This window comes from Schistocerca cancellata, chromosome 6 (genome assembly GCF_023864275.1).
Source record: "Schistocerca cancellata isolate TAMUIC-IGC-003103 chromosome 6, iqSchCanc2.1, whole genome shotgun sequence".
In the NCBI taxonomy this organism is placed as follows: Eukaryota; Metazoa; Arthropoda; class Insecta; order Orthoptera; family Acrididae; genus Schistocerca; species Schistocerca cancellata.
In genome coordinates, this window is record NC_064631.1 from 371292674 (window position 1) to 371311665 (window position 18992).

The 18992-nt window shown below is 41.7% G+C and overlaps 1 protein-coding gene across 1 annotated transcript in view; it reads left to right on the plus strand.

Moving 5' to 3' along the window:
• The window catches only part of LOC126088335 (dynein axonemal heavy chain 10), a 1153099-nt gene that overhangs the window by 86471 nt on the left and 1047636 nt on the right, over positions 1-18992 (plus strand). The window contains exon 7 of the mRNA XM_049906469.1: positions 9788-9949. Coding sequence (XP_049762426.1) covers positions 9788-9949 — 162 coding nt within the window. The remainder of the gene's footprint in view (positions 1-9787; positions 9950-18992) is intronic.

Sequence of the window (18992 nt, forward strand, 5' to 3'; positions counted from 1 at the left end):
GGAGGCAGTTGCATGCAGGCCACATGTGATAGTACATGCTCAACTAGGTAGGCAGCTCAGTTAACAAAGCAGGAGTGTCATCCTCAACAAACTTAGATGGAAGAGCAAGATGTTCTCCATAGATCTTGGCCAAAGAGGTGCATAGTTCGTCTTTGAAAGCAGTATGGATCCTCAAGAGAATCCTCGATAGGGTCTCAGCCTGGGAGTCATCGTGGCACTTAAGAGCAGTTTTCAGAGTCATGTGCCAATGCTCCATCAAGCCATTACTCTGAGGATGATATGCTGTTCTGTGGAATTTGTTAGAGCCACACAAATCACACAGTTTATTCAAAAATAACGTCTCAAATTGCTGCTCTTTGGTTGATGGTGATGGAGGAGGGCAGCGAAAGTGTGTGAGCCAGTTACTGATGAAAAGTCACGGTGCAGAGCCAGCCATAATGTCAGGTAGAGGGACCGTTTTAACCCACTTGGTGGTGCAATCAACAATGGATAGTATATACTGATAACTACTTAAAGGGGGTAGGAGTCCAATTAGGTCAAAATACACATGGTGAAATCTGCTCTTAGGGTTATCAAACTGGCCTAATGGCAGTTGGGCATGCTTACCAATTTTATTACATTGGCAAGGGAGGCAGGCCCTGCCCGGCTCCAACTGTGGCAGCCCTAGTTAATGCTGTGCCACACAAAATGGCTCTCCATAACCAACTTATTAGTAGCCTTAATACCAGGCTAGGCCAGGTTTTTGTAAGGCCAAAAAGAGTTGAAAGTGAAGAGATGTGGGAACCACAGGTCTAAGAGTACCCATGGAAACATTGCATAAAATTGGAGATGTTGAGCCAGGGAGATGACAGGATTGTGATGAAGGGTCATTGATTAAGTCCCGTGCATCTGCATCCAAAGGCTATTGCCTCACGTGTTCATTCAGGTCGATGGTAGAAGAAATAGCATACACACATGACATGTAGTCTCCCACTTTAATGGATATCTATTGAATATTGGCATACGAGGTCCATATCATCAAAATGGTGAGGGCGTATGTCAGGTGAGCGGTTGCAAAGAGCATCAGACAGCAGTCAGTGTTGTGTGAACACAGTGACTTCTCCTTCTTCAATGTCCTGTCGAAAACAACATATAGCCTTTTAAAGGCCAAAATCTCCCTGTCGAAGGTGGTCCATTTACACTGGGGGCTGAAAGTTTTCTGGAGAAGAAACGCTGAAGCTGAGAGAGGTGCTGCTGTAAGACAGCTCTGACGGAGGTTTCACTCGCATCAGTAGTGATGGGTAGGCAAGCATCAGTGATATATGTACCTGCCTGACTGCATTTGTAAGGGCCATCTTGAGGTCAAGGGAAGAGCATTTCATATCTTCTCGCCACTAAACCTAATGAGACCCAGAAGTGTTGTTTCCAGCCAAAGCATCTGTTCAAGAGGCCTGAAGAGAGGGGGCATGGGGAATGGGACATCAGAAAAAGTTCACCATCCCAAGAAACTATCTCAATTCTTGATAGGTTTCAAGGAGAGGGAGGTTATTGATGTAATAAATGTGGTCAGATGTCAGGCTGATACCCTTAGGTGAGAAAGGATGTCTGAGAAACAGGATGCGGGAGCTTTGGAGTTGCGATTTTTTGTGGTTGATTTCCACACTGTGGTCAGAAAGAACTTGCTGGACCTGTGGAAAATGATGAAAATGATGTTGATGTTCCTTGATGGAGGGAGAAAAAATGAGCATGTCATTCAGGTACCCGAAGCTAAAGTGGAGCAAAAACAGTATAGAGTCAGTAAATTGTTGCCAAGTTTGAGCTGCATTTTTAAGACCATACGGCATGAAACAGTATTCATACAATCCAAAGGGAATAGTGATCACTGGTTTTGGAATGTCATCCTCAAACATTGGAATCTGATGGTATGCTTTGCACCAGTTGATCACGCTGAAAAATTGTTTGCTGTAAAGTTTCTGGGCGAAGTCCTGAAAATGGGGAATAGAGTAACTGTCCAGAGATGTACGAGTTTTCAGTTTGTGGTAGTCTCGACAAAGGCAGAAAGAACTGTCTTTTTTGGCACCATGTGAATAGGTGCTATCAGAGGGGTGTACAATACTCTTGTCTAACAGTTCCTGCACCACAGCCTTAGCATGATGTAACTTGGTAGCATTAAGGTGGCAAGATGGGTGGCATACTGGGGATTCATCTTCGATATGCAATCTATGGCACATACTGTTAGTAATCGCACAAATCTGACATGCAGAGTCACTAGTCAAAAGAATGGGTGATGTTGAGAGAAGTCTGAGGCGTGGCACATGAAAGACAGGAAGTGTTAAGGTCACTAAACTGAGAAACCAGTGGTGAAGACATCAAAGGCAAGTGCCCAGACTCATTGATATAGGGTGCCTTTTGAAATAGAGAACTTTCCCATCACCTAGCAGTCTAGCTGCAATTTATTCATCATGTCGACAGTCTGCCAGTGTAGAGATGCTGGAGTGAAGAACAAAGATGTCATGGCACTGCAGAGCGACATCAGTGAGAACAGCTGTGAGGGACGCAGGAAGTTATGCAAATTTGGTAGATGCCCAAACAAGTGGCTCAGATGAATTGTCTGGATGGGCCATTTTTGGGGAGGAGAAACATAGGGTAGTCTTGCGTGATGAGTAGTGCAGTAACACTGCCTTGCAGAGGTCAGGGAGAGGCCCTGGCAGTGAAGGAAGTCTATGTCAATAATGGGAACATCCACATTGGTCATTTAAAAAGTCCAAGTAAAGAAACAAGTCAGGCAAGAACTGCAGTCATAGAGTCACAGCCCTGAAGACACCAACAGGAGAGTGATTATCAGCGGGTAGAACCATCGATGATGGGAGATAGCCTGCTGGAGTGAGTTACTTCGAACCACACTCTAATTGGTACCAGTATCAACCAGAAAGAAGGACTGTGTAGCAAGATCCTGCACATAAAGCCTACTGAAAGGCAGATAATCTGGAGGTAGTGACTGATGTGGGAGGAGGTGCTGAGGAGAAACAGCACAGGACAGCACACCTAAACTGAACCAAATCGTGTGTTTGGGTCACATGCACATGGAAGATAGTAATTCCTTACTGCGCATCACCAAATGTGATGTGGAAGCATCACAATGAATACAGTGTGGCACACAGCAGGAGTCACTCATGCCATATGTTGCACTGTGCTGGGTACCAAAAGCAGGAGGTTCTGTGGGAGGGGGAGCCAGCAAGGCTCAAGTCTGGCCAACAGGTGGCAACAGTAACACCTCACATGATGTGTGGTATCCTCATCCGTTAGGAGGAGGGGTGCTGGTGGGGTGCCAGTGAGGCAGGCGGCTCAACCATATCAGACGAACAGAGCTTGGTACAGGGTAAGAGCTGCCGATGGCTGATAATGTTGTACGCCCTATCTGAGATGCAGAGGTGAGCATCCAGAGGATCAGTTACCATTAGACAACAATTGCAAGTGAAGGTCATGTGGGAGCTTGAGTGTTTATAAAGTCCACAGGACAGAATCAGGACAAGGGTGCGCAGATGCCACAAAAGTTGCAAAAGAGTTTATATCACCTAACACTTCCTCATAAATGATGTAGAGGAGGGCATCTTCAGGCGAGTGAAAGAGGTGCTCAACAGTAATCAAATTGGTGTTTCCTTACTTCAGGAAAGAAGATGGGGAGGGTATTAAATCACTGATTAGGTCAGTATGTTCATGTAGATGTGAGATGAGACTTACAAATTTTGTGTCAATCACTGTGCACACCATGTATGTTGAGGATGTTATCTACCAGTGTGAACCAAGTCTTTGGTCTGTCCTTGGTGAGTGCAGGAAACCAAGATAATTGGCCGACTTGTGCTTATGTCACTACTTCAGCATTGATAGTTGAACAGGTGGATGACTAGATGGGTCATTGGTCCAGTGAAAACTCATCAGTGTTCTGCACACCATCCTCGAAGGAAACACGTGAGAGACCCAATGCATGGGTGTAGGTGGACATAACACAGGAAAAGGTACAGTAGTGACTGGTGCACTAGATGATCCATGGCCCAAGGTCTGTGCAGAGTCCATAAAATAGGCATGCAAAAAACCTGATGTGGCAGGCATGGATTGATGAGAAGCCAGCAGGTGCAGGTGAAAAATAGGTAATGTGTCGAATGACAGAGGTGTGAGGACACTGGTCTCGAAAGTGGTATATCACCCGAGGACTTGGTGGCGACCAGCAGAGGGTGGCACGGAAGGCTCGGCGCAGCAGGTGTGGAAGAGTAAAACAACATAGTGCTAGCAATGGATTCAGACAAAGTTGCAATTCTGTCCAGTGTGGAAGAAAAGGCAGCCCTGGCCAGCGTATACCAAAATGGTGCAGAAGAAGCAGGCAGGCTGGTAGGCAAGCCAGCGGTAGCAGTACTGGCACTGGCAAATAAGTAAGCATCCCATGAACTGATCCTCTTGCATAACTGGCATAGAATTGGAATAGGGGCACATTGTATTGTCCAGGTGACGTTGTGTCACATTCGGCAGCATGACTTGGACTTGCTGCCATGGAGGCATGCACACAGACAGGTTATGGTGCTCCATTTATGAGTCCAGTAGCACAAGTAGATGAGCTGTGGCTGAAACTTGTACTGCAAGCAACAAATGCTAAACTTGTAATACATCTGGTGCACACAAATGGAAAGTAACTTAGCCTCTTTCAGAATCCATTGTCTATGACTATTACACGAATATAACTGTGTAGTGTGGTGAAGAAAATATGACAACTGTATGAAGTTATGGTCACCAATGTGGAGCTACATGTGACTGGTTAATAGTAACCGCTATACATACAGTAGTGTACAACACTTTATCTTTTTCACTTAGAACACACTATAACAAGATTCCACACTTGTTGTTAAGCCAAAACCTCACAATGGGGAAGGAGTCAAAGAGGTTCAATCCGAAGAGGTGACTATCTTAAATCGATAGTCACCTCAAATCTTTTTGACAGCCATACAAGTATTGTTATGAATTTCGTTAAAGAAGCTGCCAGTGAGAGAGCTGTTTATGATGTTGTGTAACTTGTTTACTAATTTTACACAAATGTGTCAGCTTTAAATTGTGAAAATACACAGTTCATTTGATTTTGTATGATCAAAAACATCTTAGGTCCAATTAATGTTCTATAACAACAAGAAACAAATTTGTAAATTTGAAGATTTTTTTTGTTTGCGTATTGATAAAGAGTTAAAGTGAACAAACCAGGTATTTTGACTTAGCAGTAATTGCAAACATTAGACAAGACACTTAATGTTAGCATTTGGCCAAAGCCTTCATCTGCTAAATAAAGAGGAACACACACAAATTCAGTCATACTAGCTTGCTTGAATGAGTGTGTGTGTGTGTTTCCTTTTCTTTTTCTGACAAAGGCTTTGGCTGAAAGCTAATGCGTGAGATATGTAAGTGTCTTTCAATTGTCCCTGCCTGCAACTTAATGTATCATCTTTACAATGAGTGGTAAAAGTAGCAGTACATCTTTTTCCTTACAATGTTTTATATGTTTTCGTTCATTAATGTTGATGGACAATTATTTGACCTAACTCCACCTTAGGCAAAGTAAAGTATTCATAGTACCAGGAGCACAATTTCTACCTTATGTGCATATGTTTAAGCAGATAGGAATATTAATGACAGCTTCACAATACATTTATTCACTGATGAAATTTATTGTCAGCAGTCTATGTAAGTAACAGACATAGTCAAAAGTAACATACTAGAAGGATATAGATGGGACTAAAATACATAGATACAAATGGGTTTGATAGTCTACTGATGAAAATAAAATATATAACAGACAGTAACAAAATTTTCAAATACAAATGAAAATGTTGTTGTTTTTGTGGTCTTCAGTCCTGAGACTGGACTGGTTTGATGCAGCTCTCCACACTACTCTATCCTGTGCAAGCTTCTTCATCTCCCAGTACCTACTGCAACATACATCCTTCTGAATCTGTTTAGTTTATTCATCTCTCGGTCTCCCTCTACGATTTTTACCCTCCACGCTGCCCTCCAATACTAAATGTGTGATCCCTTGATGCCTCAGAACATGTCCTACCAACCGATCCCTTCTTGTAGTCAAGTTGTGCCACAAATTCCTCTTCTCCTCAATCCTATTCAGTACCTCCTCATTAGTTATATGATCTACCCATCTAATCTTCAGCATTCTTCTGTAGCACCACATTTTGAAAGCTTCTATTCTCTTCTTGTCCAAACTAGTTATCGTCCATGTTTCACTTCCATACGTGGCTACACTCCATACATATACTTTCAGAAACGACTTCCTGCCATTTAAATCTGTACCCGATGTTAACAAATTTCTCTTCTTCAGAAACGCTTTCCTTGCTATTGCCAGTCTACATTTTATATCCTCTCTACTTCGACCATCATCAGTTATTTTGCTCCCCAAATAGCAAAACTCCTTTACTGCTTTAAGTGTCTCACTTCCTAATCTAATTCCCTCAGCATCACCCAACTTAATTTGACTACATTCCATTATCCTCGTTTTGCCTTTGTTGATGTTCATCTTATATCCTCTTTTTAAGACACTGTCCATTCCGTTCAACTGCTCTTCCAAGTCCTTTGCTGTCTCTGACAGAATTACAATGTCATCGGTGAACCTTAAAGTTTTTATTTCTTCTCCATGGATTTTAATACCTACTCTGACTTTTTCTTTTGTTTTCTTTACTGCTTGCTCAATATACAGATTGAACAACATTGGGGAGAGGCTACAACCCTGTCTCACTCCCTTCCCAACCACTGCTTCCCTTTCATACCCCTTGACTCTTATAACTGCCATCTGGTTTCTGTACAAATTGTAAATAGCCTTTCGCTCCCTGTATTTTACTCCTGCTACCTTCAGAATTTGGAAGAGAGTATTCCAGTCAACATTGTCAAAAGCTTTCTCTAAGCCTACATATGCTAGAAATGTAGGTTTGCCTGTTCTTAATCTAGCTTCTAAAATAAGTCGTAGGGTCAGTATTGCCTCATGTGTCCTCATATTTCTACGGAATCCAAACTGATCTTCCCCAAGGTCGGCGTCTACCAGTTTTTCCATTTATCTGTAAAGAATTCGCGTTAGTATTTTACAGCTGTGACTTATTAAACTGATAGTTCAGTAATTTTCACATCTGTCAACGCCTGCTTTCTTTGGGATTGGAATTATTATATTCTTCTTGAAGTCTGAGGATATTTTTCATGTCTCATACATCTTGCTCACCAGATGGTAGAGTTTTGTCAGGACTGGCTCTTCCAAGGCTGTCAGTGGTTCTAATGGAATGTTGTCTACTCCCGGGTCTTTGTTTTGACTCAGGTCTTTCAGTGCTCTGTCAAACTCTTCATGCAGTATCATCTCTCCCATTTCATCTTCATCTACATCCTCTTCCATTTCCATAATATTGTCCTCAAGTACATCACCCTTGTATAGACCCTATGTATACTTGTTCCACCTTTCGGCTTTCCCTTCTTTGCTTAGAACTGGGTTTCATCTGAGCTCTTGATATTCATACAAGTCATTCTCTTTTCTCCAAAGGTCTCTTTAATTTTCCTGTAGGCAGTATCTGTCTTACCTCTTGTGAGATAAGCCTCTATATCCTTACACTTGTCCTCTAGCCATGCCTACTTAGCCATTTTGCACTTCCTGTCAATCTCATTTTTGAGATTTTGTATTCCTTTTTGCCTGCTTCATTTACTGGATTTTTATATTTTCTCCTTTCGTCAATTAAATTCTATATTTCTTCTGTCACCCTCATCTTTTTACCTACTTGATCCTCTGCTGCCTTCACTACTTTATCCCTCAAAGCTACCCATTCTTCTTTTACTGTATTTCTTTCCCCATTCTTGTCAATTGTTCCCTTATGCTCTCCCTGAAACTCTGTACAACCTCTGGTTTAGTCAGTTTATCTAGGTCCCATCTCCTTAAATTCCCACCTTTTTGCATTTTCTTCAGTTTTAATCTACAGTTCATAACCAATAGATTGTGGTCAGAGTCCACATCTGCCCCTGGAAATGTCTTACAATTTAAAACCTGGTTCCTAAATCTCTGTCTTACCATTATATAATCTATCTGATACCTTTTAGTATCTCCAGGGTTCTTCCATGTATACAACCTTCTTTGATGGTTCTTGAACCAAGTGTTAGCTATGATTAAGTTATGCTCTGTGCAAAATTCTACCAGGCGGCTTCCTCTTTCATTTCTTAGCCCCAATCCATATTCACCTACTACGTTTCCTTCTCTCCCTTTTCCTACTACCGAATTCCAGTCACCCATGACTATTAAATTTTCGTCTCCCTTCACTATCTGAATAATTTCTTTTATTTCATCATACATTTCTTCAATTTCTTCGTCATTTGCAGAGCTAGTTGGCATATAGACTTTTACTACTGTCCTATGTGTGGGCTTCATGTCTATCTTGGCCACAACAATGAGTTCACTGCGCTGTTTGTAGTAGCTTACGCGCATTCCTATTTTTTTATTCATTATTAAACCTACTCCTGCAATATCCCTATCTGATTTTGTATTTATGACCCTGTGTTCACCTGACCAAAAGTCTTGTTCCTCCTGCCACCGAACTTCACTAATTCCCACCATATCTAACTTTAACCTATCCATTTCCCTTTTTAAATTTTCTAACCTACCTGCCCGATTAAGGGATCTGATATTACACGCTCTGATCCGTAGAACGCCAGTTTTCTTTCTCCTGATAACGACATCCTCCTGAGCAGTCTCTGCCTGGAGATCCGAATGGGGGACTATTTTACCTCCAGAATATTTAACCAAGAGGACACCATCATCTTTTATCCATACAGTAAAGCTGCATGCCCTCGGGAAAAATTACGGCCGTAGTTTCCCCTTGCTTTCAGCCGTTCACAGTACCAGCACAGCAAGGCTGTTTTGGTTGTGTTACAAGGCCAGATCAGTTAATCATCCAGACTGTTGCCCCTGCAACTACCGAAAAGGCTGCTTGCCCCTCTTCAGGAACCACACGTTTGTCTGGCCTCTCAACAGATACCCCTCTATTGTGGTTGCACCTACGGTACGGCTATCTGTATCGCTGAGGCGCGCAAGCCTCCCCACCAACGGCAAGGTCTATGGTTCATGGAGGGGGGGGGGGGGGGAGGACAAATTAAAATAGTTTCTCTTTAACAGTTGCTTCCATTCCTTAGGAAAAATATTGACAATATGAATTGGGCAGATCGCCACTCACCACATAGAGGAGGCACTGTGTGGCAGACAACCTCAATCATGCTTCGTTTGTGAAAGATGTTGTCTCCTTTTTCCCTGTTCCTACAGTGGAAATAATTTTTTGTCTCTTACCTAGTCAATCAGACTTAATCTAAAACATATATTGGTCCGTGCCCTATTCGATTTATTCCTCCATCTAATTGTGATCATCCCTCCCCCCCTCCCCCCCCCCTTTCCTCTGTGAATCATCTCCTGTTAACTTCCTGGATAAAACCTGTCTGTGAGTCAACACCTTCTCTACATAATGAGTAGCAGCCTATCCATATCCCGTAGTTGTTATTCGATCCTAGAATTTCCGTTGTTTGTTAGATAAAATACTTAACAGAAATAAGTACTTTTAGCCATAAATCACCTTTATGTAAACATATATTTCTAAGAAATGATGGAATTTTTGTAGTACAAACAGTGCCTATTGTTCTGGTTGTGTCAACTACACTTGAATTCTAGAAAATAATGAATTTTAAGATGTAATTGTTGAAAAAAGTTGTTTTCATCATTCTTAGAGTATTGTATTTTTTTCATTTGCAGGAATATTCTCCCCAGTTTGCTGAGCTTGATGAACAACGTCTTGAATTCATGAACACAGAAATGCTATTTGATTTGCCTCCAGCTGACTACTCAGCCTTTGTTGAAGCAAAGACAGAAATGGAGGGACTGGAGATGATATATGATTTATACAGATCACAGAAGGTAAGATATTATAGCAAAGATATAAATAAAAGATGGTACAAAAATGCAACATTAGATCATCTTCTGCTGAAACAAGACCATTTAATAATTGCTGGCAGATAAACAAACATAAAAACAGAAACTGATCTTTCAAGTAGTTCAGTTATTAGGAGTAAGAAACAGACAGCAAGTAGAAAAAAGTAAAGGATGCTAACTGAAAGCAAAGTTATGCTAAGACTTCATCAGGACAGAAACAAACTGTGTAACAGGAATAAGGAGGAATATTGACTTTTAAAGCTGACATTTAAATTAAAAATGAACTTTGAGACACTACAGGCAGTTAATTGACAAAGTTATTAATTAAACTTGGAAAAAGTCATATCAAGAAAATGAAAGCATGTGTCAATTATGGAAACTAAAACTGCAAGAGATCACAAGATGCAGCTGAATTTTTTATTTATTTATTGTGATACATTTTTCATAGATCAATTATTGTGGTATAGCACATGTACGTGGAACAAGTCAAAACATTCAATTCATTGTTATGTTGTGTTAAAATCATAAACAATACAGAGTTAAAACACAACTTTCAGATATTACTTGAACATACAGTTTGATTTGTGAGTAGTAAGGCCATTTCCATGAATTACAGAACACAAAAAATATGATTTTTAAGGTGTAATTAAAGCAGCTGGGGGCATTAAAATGGGACACACAAAGGTATGTGAAATAGTCATATCTGTCTGTGTTGAAGAATTCATCTTGAGAACAAAACCTTTTTTGAAACAACAAATCCTTTAGGCTGTTTTAAATAATCTGTTATTACTTCATTATGGACTTGAGATTACTTCAAAATCAGTTGAAAATTTTTGTGCTACTGTATTTTATGCTTTTTTGCACTAGAGACACATTCTGTAGGTCACACTGTAATGCTACAGTTCCTTCTTATATTATGATGGTGGTATGACTCTTTTGTTTCATATCAAGAAGGATTGTGTAGTATGAATGTCATGTTCAAGAGGAGATACTGTTAGGTTGTGGTTAATATCCCAACTGGCTTCAAAAGAGTACAAGATGAGGTTTTTGGAAGCACGTCACACACAACTCAGCCAACTTTTTTCTGAATGGTAAAGATTTTCTTTCGACAACAATGAATTGCCTCAGGAGAGGATTACACAACACATTAGGGAATGGAAATAGCCAAAATAAATGGATTTTGAGACATTTATGTCTCTGAGTTTTTAGATTATACTGATGGTAAATGTTGCTGAGCTAAATCTTTTCAATGTTTTGAGGATGTGGTGTTCCTCATTAAGCCTGTTATCTACAGTGCATCCAAAAAGTCTCTCTGAAGTGGTGACCTGCATATCTCACTTTGCGGGGTGGGTAAGGCTGGCAATACACTCATGTTGTTGTATGAGCTAGAGGCTGGGATTCACTGCTAGTGACTGCAGTAATGTTGGGAGATGGAATTCAACGTTATTACAATTAAAACAATGAAATAACTTAATTATATTAATTACAATTAAGTCTACTGTACTCACCAATAGGTGCTGGAAATGTTTTCCTCTTTGTTGAAGGCATAGTTGAACACATTTACAAAACAAGTATTTCTGTGCTTGCTGCCGAGGATGACCACACAAACAAACTTAACATTTACATTTATTTACAGACAACTTTACCAATTTGCACATGTAATCAAATGCAGATAATCTATTACCACTGTCTTTGATTCATCAATTGGCTTTCTATTATTTTGAAACATAAATGTTTTACCCTTACCCCAAAGGAAATAGTCAGGCAGAGGCAGATCCAGTGAGTGCGGGGGCCAGAAACATCTTGTAATTATTCTGTCTCCAGAGATGTCATCTAGAAGTCATAGGGACTGGTGTCCCATATGAGTGGAAGCAGTAGTGTTGTCTTGTTGGAAAAATGAATGATTGATCTCATTTTCATTCAACAGGGCAATAAATTGATAAAATGTCTGGGAAGAATAGACACCAAAGTAACAGTAGCATCGAAAAAGATCAGCCCTATAATCCATGCTTGCATTATGGCAAACCACACCTCAATATTCTCTGCATGCAATGGTATTTATCATAAGGCATGTGAATTTTCTGGTGTCAAAATGTGTGAGTTTTGGAAATTAATGTAGCCAGATAGATGAAACCAAGCCCCGTGAGTGAAAAAGGTTCAATCTAAAACACCAGCTCCATGTTGGTTAACAAATTGCTGGAACTGTATGGAATGCACTATTCATTTCACATGGACCATACAATGTAATTGTCACACAGCAGTAATTTTATATGGATACATCCCCAGTTCTTTGATTACAGCCTTACATGCTGTCATGCAAGAGACTTTAGACACTCATGATAATCTCATTAATTTTGTTGGGCTCCCCTACACAGTGTCCGAAATATCATTAAGCTTCTGTTCTGTTCAAATTGTGGGCCTAACAGTTGGTGATACATCATGAAGTGAAACTATGTCTGGAGTTGAATCAAATCATCTACACTGTCACAATGTGGACATCTTGAAGCAGGAAAATGCAATTTAAATTGCCACTTCACATGCACCGTAAAGTTTCCTCCTGCACTTTATAACTCTTCGATTATAAATGCCTTATAAATGCCCTCTCTACAGTAGTAACCATTCTTACTGCATCCAGCTTACCCAGCTAACATCTGCAATACACACAAAACACCACTGTTTACAACCTACCACAGAATATGTGCAGATGAGACTTGAGTGTGCTGCCAACCCTACACACCTTGCAAGGCAAGGCCCGTGAGGCTCACAGCTGCTGACAGACTTTGTGGACACATGGTATATGCACACCTAAGAATTTTGAATAGTATGCCTTCTATATCCACTGCATCTCATGCACAATAACAATATTCTGTGGGCTTTTGTGATTGGAATGTAGAATACAGTTAGTTTTGCCGAGGTTTAGTGCTAGACTTCTAGACTTTATTGTGAACCATTTCATAGCATCTACAAGTAATTAATTGACATTAAACTCTTATGTCAGTGCATGTTTTGTTGTCTATCACAGTGCTTGTGTCATATGCAAACACTGTGAAGTGGCGTAAAGTTAACTGAAGGTAAGCAGGAAGAATGTCAGAAAATCATCACAGACCAAGGAAGCAGAGGAAAAGGCAGAAATTGTGATAAAAGTGACATAATGAATGAAGAAGGAAACAAACTGAAAGGAAAAACTAGAGACAATTGTGTGAGAGTGTTGCAAAGGTGAACTGGAGAAGAAACTATGTGATTTAAGACAACATGAATGGTAAAAACCAACTCTGAATAGACATTTCATATCTATGGTGTGAGGAAACACTGATTTTGAGGAAGGCAGCTGGCAATAAATTGTGAAGAAAGAGGTTTCAAGTTACTCAAAACATGAGTACACTAATTTCTAATGTCACTATTTACTTATTTCCAGCCATTCTCTGAAATATACAGAATTTGGTACTTTGTCTCTCGATGCTGATGCTGGCTCTAAATCTGGTTGTCTAGGGTTAAAAACATCAGGTCCCATGTTTTTTATGTGCATTTGATGATAAAGAACGAGCGAAACCAACAAATATGTAAACTTCAAATATTTATTACTCTGGTGGCCATCTTAATTCCACTGTCCACCAAAGACCATGACTCAACACAAAGTAGTACTTCCGTTACATGTTCTTTGCATTGTTTATCCACCTCAAACAATAACACACAAACACACTTTACCAAAGTGACATTCCGACTGCCTCCCGACCGTTCTTGCAAGCTACACCGCGATGCAGATCGCCTCTCTTGCAGAGTCTGCCACTTGAGTTTGTTAAACATCTCCGTAATGCTATCATAGTTACCAAATAACCCTGTGACGAAACGTGCCGGTCTTCTTTGGATCTTCTCTATCTCCTTCGTCAACCCGATCTGGTACGGATCCCACACTGATGAGCAATACTCAAGTATAGGTTGAACAAGTGTTTTGTAAGCCACCTCCTTTGTTGATGGACTACATTTTCTAAGGACTCTCCCAATGAATCTCAACCTGGTACCCGCCTTACCAACAATTAATTTTATATGATCATTCCACTTCAAATCGTTCTGCACGCATACTCCCAGATATTTTACAGAAGTAACTGCTACCAGTGTTTGTTCCGCTATCATATAATCATACAATAAAGGATCCTTCTTTCTATGTATTCGCAATACATTACATTTGTCTATGTTAAGGGTCAGTTGCCACTCCCTGCACCAAGTGCCTATCCGCTGCAGATCTTCCTGCATTTCACTACAATTTTCTAATGCTGCAACTTCTCTGTATACTACAGCATCATCCGCGAAAAGCCGCATGGAACTTCCACCACTATCTACTAGGTCATTTATATATATTGTGAAAAGCAATGGTCCCGTAACACTCCCATGTGGCACGCCAGAGGTTACTTAACGTCTGTAGACGTCTCTCCATTGATAACAACATGCTGTGTTCTGTTTGCTAGAAACTCTTCAATCCAGCCACACAGCTGGTCTGATATTCCGTAGGCTCTTACTTTGTTTATCAGGCGACAGTGCGGAACTGTATCGAACACCTTCCGGAAGTCAAGAAAAATAGCATCTACCTGGGAGCCTGTATCTAATATTTTCTGGGTCTCATGAACAAATAAAGCAAGTTGGGTCTTACACGATTGCTGTTTCCGGAATCCATGTTGATTCGTACATAGTAGGGTTTCCAAAAACGACATGATACTCGAGCAAAAAACATGTTCTAAAATTCTACAACAGATCGACGTCAGAGATATAGGTCTATAGTTTTGCGCATCTGCTCGACGACCCTTCTTGAAGACTGAGACTACCTGTGCTCTTTTCCAATCATTTGGAACCTTCCGTTCCTCTAGAGACTAGCGGTACACGGCAGATAGAAGGGGGGCAAGTTCTTTTGCGTACTCTGTGTAGAATCGAATTGGTATCCTGTCAGGTCCAGTGGACTTTCCTCTGTTGAGTGATTCCAGTTGCTTTTCTATTCCTTGGACACTTATTTCGATGTCAGCCATTTTTTCGTTTGTGTGAGGATTTAGAGAAGGAACTGCAGTGCGGTCTTCCTCTGTGAAACAGTTTTGGAAAAAGGTGTTTAGTATTTCAGCTTTACGCGTGTCATCCTCTGTTTCAGTGCCTTCATCATCCAGGAGTGTCTGGATATGCTGTTTCGAGCCACTTACTGATTTAACGTAAGACCAGAACTTCCTAGGATTTTCTGTCAAGTCGGTGCATAGAATTTTACTTTCGAATTCACTGAATGCTTCACGCATAGCCCTTTTTACGCTAACTTTGATATCGTTTAGCTTCTGTTTGTCTGAGAGGTTTTGGCTGCGTTTAAACTTGGAGTGAAGCTCTCTTTGCTTTCGCAGTAGTTTCCTAACTTAGTTGTTGTACCACGGTGGGTTTTTCCCATCCCTCACAGTTTTACTCGGCACATACCTGTCTAAAACGCTTTTTACGATTGCCTTGAACTTTTTCCATAAACACTCAACATTGTAAGTGTCGGAACAGAAATTTTCGTTTTGATCTGTTAGGTAGTCTGAAATCTGCCTTCTATTACTCTTGCTAAACAGATAAACCTTCCTCCCTTTTTTTATATTCCTATTAACTTCCATATTCAGGGATGCTGCAGTGGCCTTATGATAACTGATTCCCTGTTCTGCACATACAGAGTCAAAAAGTTCGGGTCTGTTTGTTATCAGTAGGTCCAAGATGTTATCTCCACGAGTCAGTTCTCTGTTTAATTGCTCGAGGTAATTTTCGGATAGTGCACTCAGTATAATGTCACTCGATGCTCTGTCCCTACCACCCATCCTAAACATCTGAGTGTCCCATTCTATATCTGGTAAATTGAAATCTCCACCTAAGACTATAACATGCTAGAAAATTTATGTGAAATGTATTCCAAATTTTCTCTCAGTTGTTCTGCCACTAATGCTGCTGAGTCGGGAGGTCGGTAAAAGGAGCCAATTATTAACCTAGCTTGGTTGTTGAGTGTAACCTCCACCCATAATAATTCACAGGAACTATCCACTTCTACTTCACTACAGGATAAACTACTACTAACAGCGAAGAACACTCCACCACCGGTTGCATGCAATCTATCCTTTCTAAACACCGTCTGTACCTTTGTAAAAATTTCGGCGAAATTTATCTCTGGCTTCAGCCAGCTTTCTGTACCTATAACGATTTCAGCTTCAGTGCTTTCTATCAGCACTTGAAGTTCCAGTACTTTACCAATGCAGCTTCGACAGTTTACAATTACAATACCGATTGCTGCTTGGTCCCCGCATGTCCTGACTTTGCCCCGCACCCGTTGAGGCTGTTGCCCTTTCTGTACTTGCCCAAGGCCATCTAAGCTAAAAAAACTGCCCAGCCCATGTCACACAACCCCTGCTACCTGTGTAGCCACTTGTTGCGTGTAGTGGACTCCTGACCTATCCAGCGGAACCCGAAACCCCACCACCCTATGGCGCAAGTCGAGGAATCTGCAGCCCACACGGTCGCAGAACCGTCTCAGCCTCTGATTCAGACCCTCCACTCGGCTCTGTACCAAAGGTCCGCAGTCAGTCCTGTCGACGATGTTGCAGATGGTGAGCTCTGCTTTCATCCCGCTAATGAGACTGGCAGTCTTCACCAAATCAGATAGCCGCCGGAAGCCAGAGAGGATTTCCTCCGATCCATAGCGACACACATCATTGGTGCCGACATGAGCGACCACCTGCAGATGGGTGCACCCTGTACCCTTCATGGCATCCAGAAGGACCCTTTCCACATCTGGAATGACTCCCCCCCGGTATGCACACGGAGTGCACATTGGTTTTCTTCCCCTCTCTTGCTGCCATATCCCTAAGGGGCCCCATTATGCACCTGACGTTGGAGCTCCAAACTATCAGTAAGCCCACCCTCTGCGACCGCCTGGATCTTGCAGACTGAGGGGCAACCTCTGGAACAGAACAAGCAGCCATGTCAGGCCGAAGATCAGTATCAGCCTGAGACAGAGCCTGAAACCGGTTCGTCAGACAAACTGGAGAGGCCTTCCGTTCAGCCCTCCGGAATGTCTTTGACCCCGTGCCACACCTTGAGATGACCTCCCACTCTACCACAGGTGAGGGATCAGCCTCAATGCGGGCAGTACCCCGGGCAACCACAGTCGTAGTCCGATCGGGGGATGCGTGGGACGAGCTGGCCGTCCCCGACAAACCCCCATCCCGACCCCCACAGTGATGCCCATTGGCAACAGCCTCAAGCTGTGTGACCGAAGCCAGCACTGCCTGAAGCTGGGAGCGAAGGGATGCCAACTCAGCCTGCATCCGAACACAGCAGTTGCAGTCCCTATCCATGCTAAAAACTGTTGTGCAAAGAACATCTGAACTAATCTACAGAGAGCGCAAACAAATCGACACAAAATTTAAATGGTTATTAAAATACAAGATTGCCTAGGAAATGCAGTAATGCTGCTACTTACGCACTGCTGACACACTGCTCGGCGGCGGGAGGAGACTACGTGATTTTACACTATTCAGGTACTAAAACGCAATGCTACAACTGTCAAATACTATAATACTCCCGAAATGTATGAATTAAACAATGCAAGTACCAAAAACACGCAAAGAAAGTAAGAATTAAACTATGTAACAAATGAGTGAGCTAGGAATATACGACTTGCTGCTGCAGCTGCTTATCCAACGGTGGCAGGGAGCACACTGACTGTGACCAACCGACACTGGCCGTTCAAAACAAAAACAGAAGACAGACGACTACGCGAATTTACACTATTCAGGTACTAAAACGTGATGCTACAACTTTCAAATACTATAATACTCCCAAAATTTATGAATTAAACAATGCAAGTACCAAAAACACACAAAGAAATTAAGAATTAAACTATGTAACAAATGAGTGAGCTAGGAGTATACGACTTGCTGCTGCAGCTGCTTATTCAACGGCGGCAGGGAGCACAATAACTACGGTTTGTGAAGGCTTCAGTAAGACTCTCATTATATTTTGAGAGGGACTGCTCATCACTGCAGATGCACTGATGATGAGTGGTTAGGCTGTATAGAAGTGACTTCTTGATAGTGAGTGGGTTTCAGCTGTCAAAGTGGAGGTATTACTGGTGGTTAGTAGATTTGATATGGACAGAGACACTGATGTAGCCACCTTTGAGGTGGAAGTCAACATCTAGGAGAGTGGCTTGTTAGGTTGGGTAAGACCAGGTGAAGCAAATTGGGGAGAAGTTGTTGAGGTTTTGGAGGAATGTGGATAGGGTATCCTCACCCTCGATCCAAATTGCAAAGATGTCATCAATGAATGTGAACCAGGTGAGGGGTTTGGGATTCTGGGTGTTTAAGAAGGATTCCTGTAGATGGCTCTTGAATAGATTGACATAGGATAGTGCCAAACGGGCGCCCATAGCTGTATCCCGGATTTGTTTGTAGGTAATGCCTTCAAAGGAGAAGTAATAGTGGATGAGGATATTGTTGGTCATAGAGACTGGGAAGGAAGTTGTTGGTTTGGAATCTGTCAGATGTTGGGAAAGGGAGTGTTCAGTAGCATTGAGGCCATGGGCATTGGGGATGTTAGTGTAAAGGAAGTTGGCATCTATAGTGATGAGCAGGGCACAGAGTGGTAAAGGGACGGAAACTGTGGAGAGTCGGTGGAAGAAACCGTTAGTATCTTTTATACAGGATGGTAGGCTCTGGGTAATAGGTAGAAGGTGTTGATCAATGAGAGCAGAGATTCTCTCAGTGGGGGCACATTAACTGGTCACAATGGGGCATTCTGGGTGGTTGGTTTAGGTAGTTTAGGAAGCATGTAGAAGGTAGGTATGTGGGGACTGGTAGGGATGAGCAGAGAGGTGGACTCCAGGTAGCAGGCAAGAATTGTAGTAGCTTGATACCATGCATTTACAATAAACAAATAGTCAATAGAACTTTAATACTCACCATCTGCTTCAGCCAACCAGTTCACACTGATGCATGGAACATGTGGTCTCTCTTCTTCTACAAAGAATGATAAAAGGTCC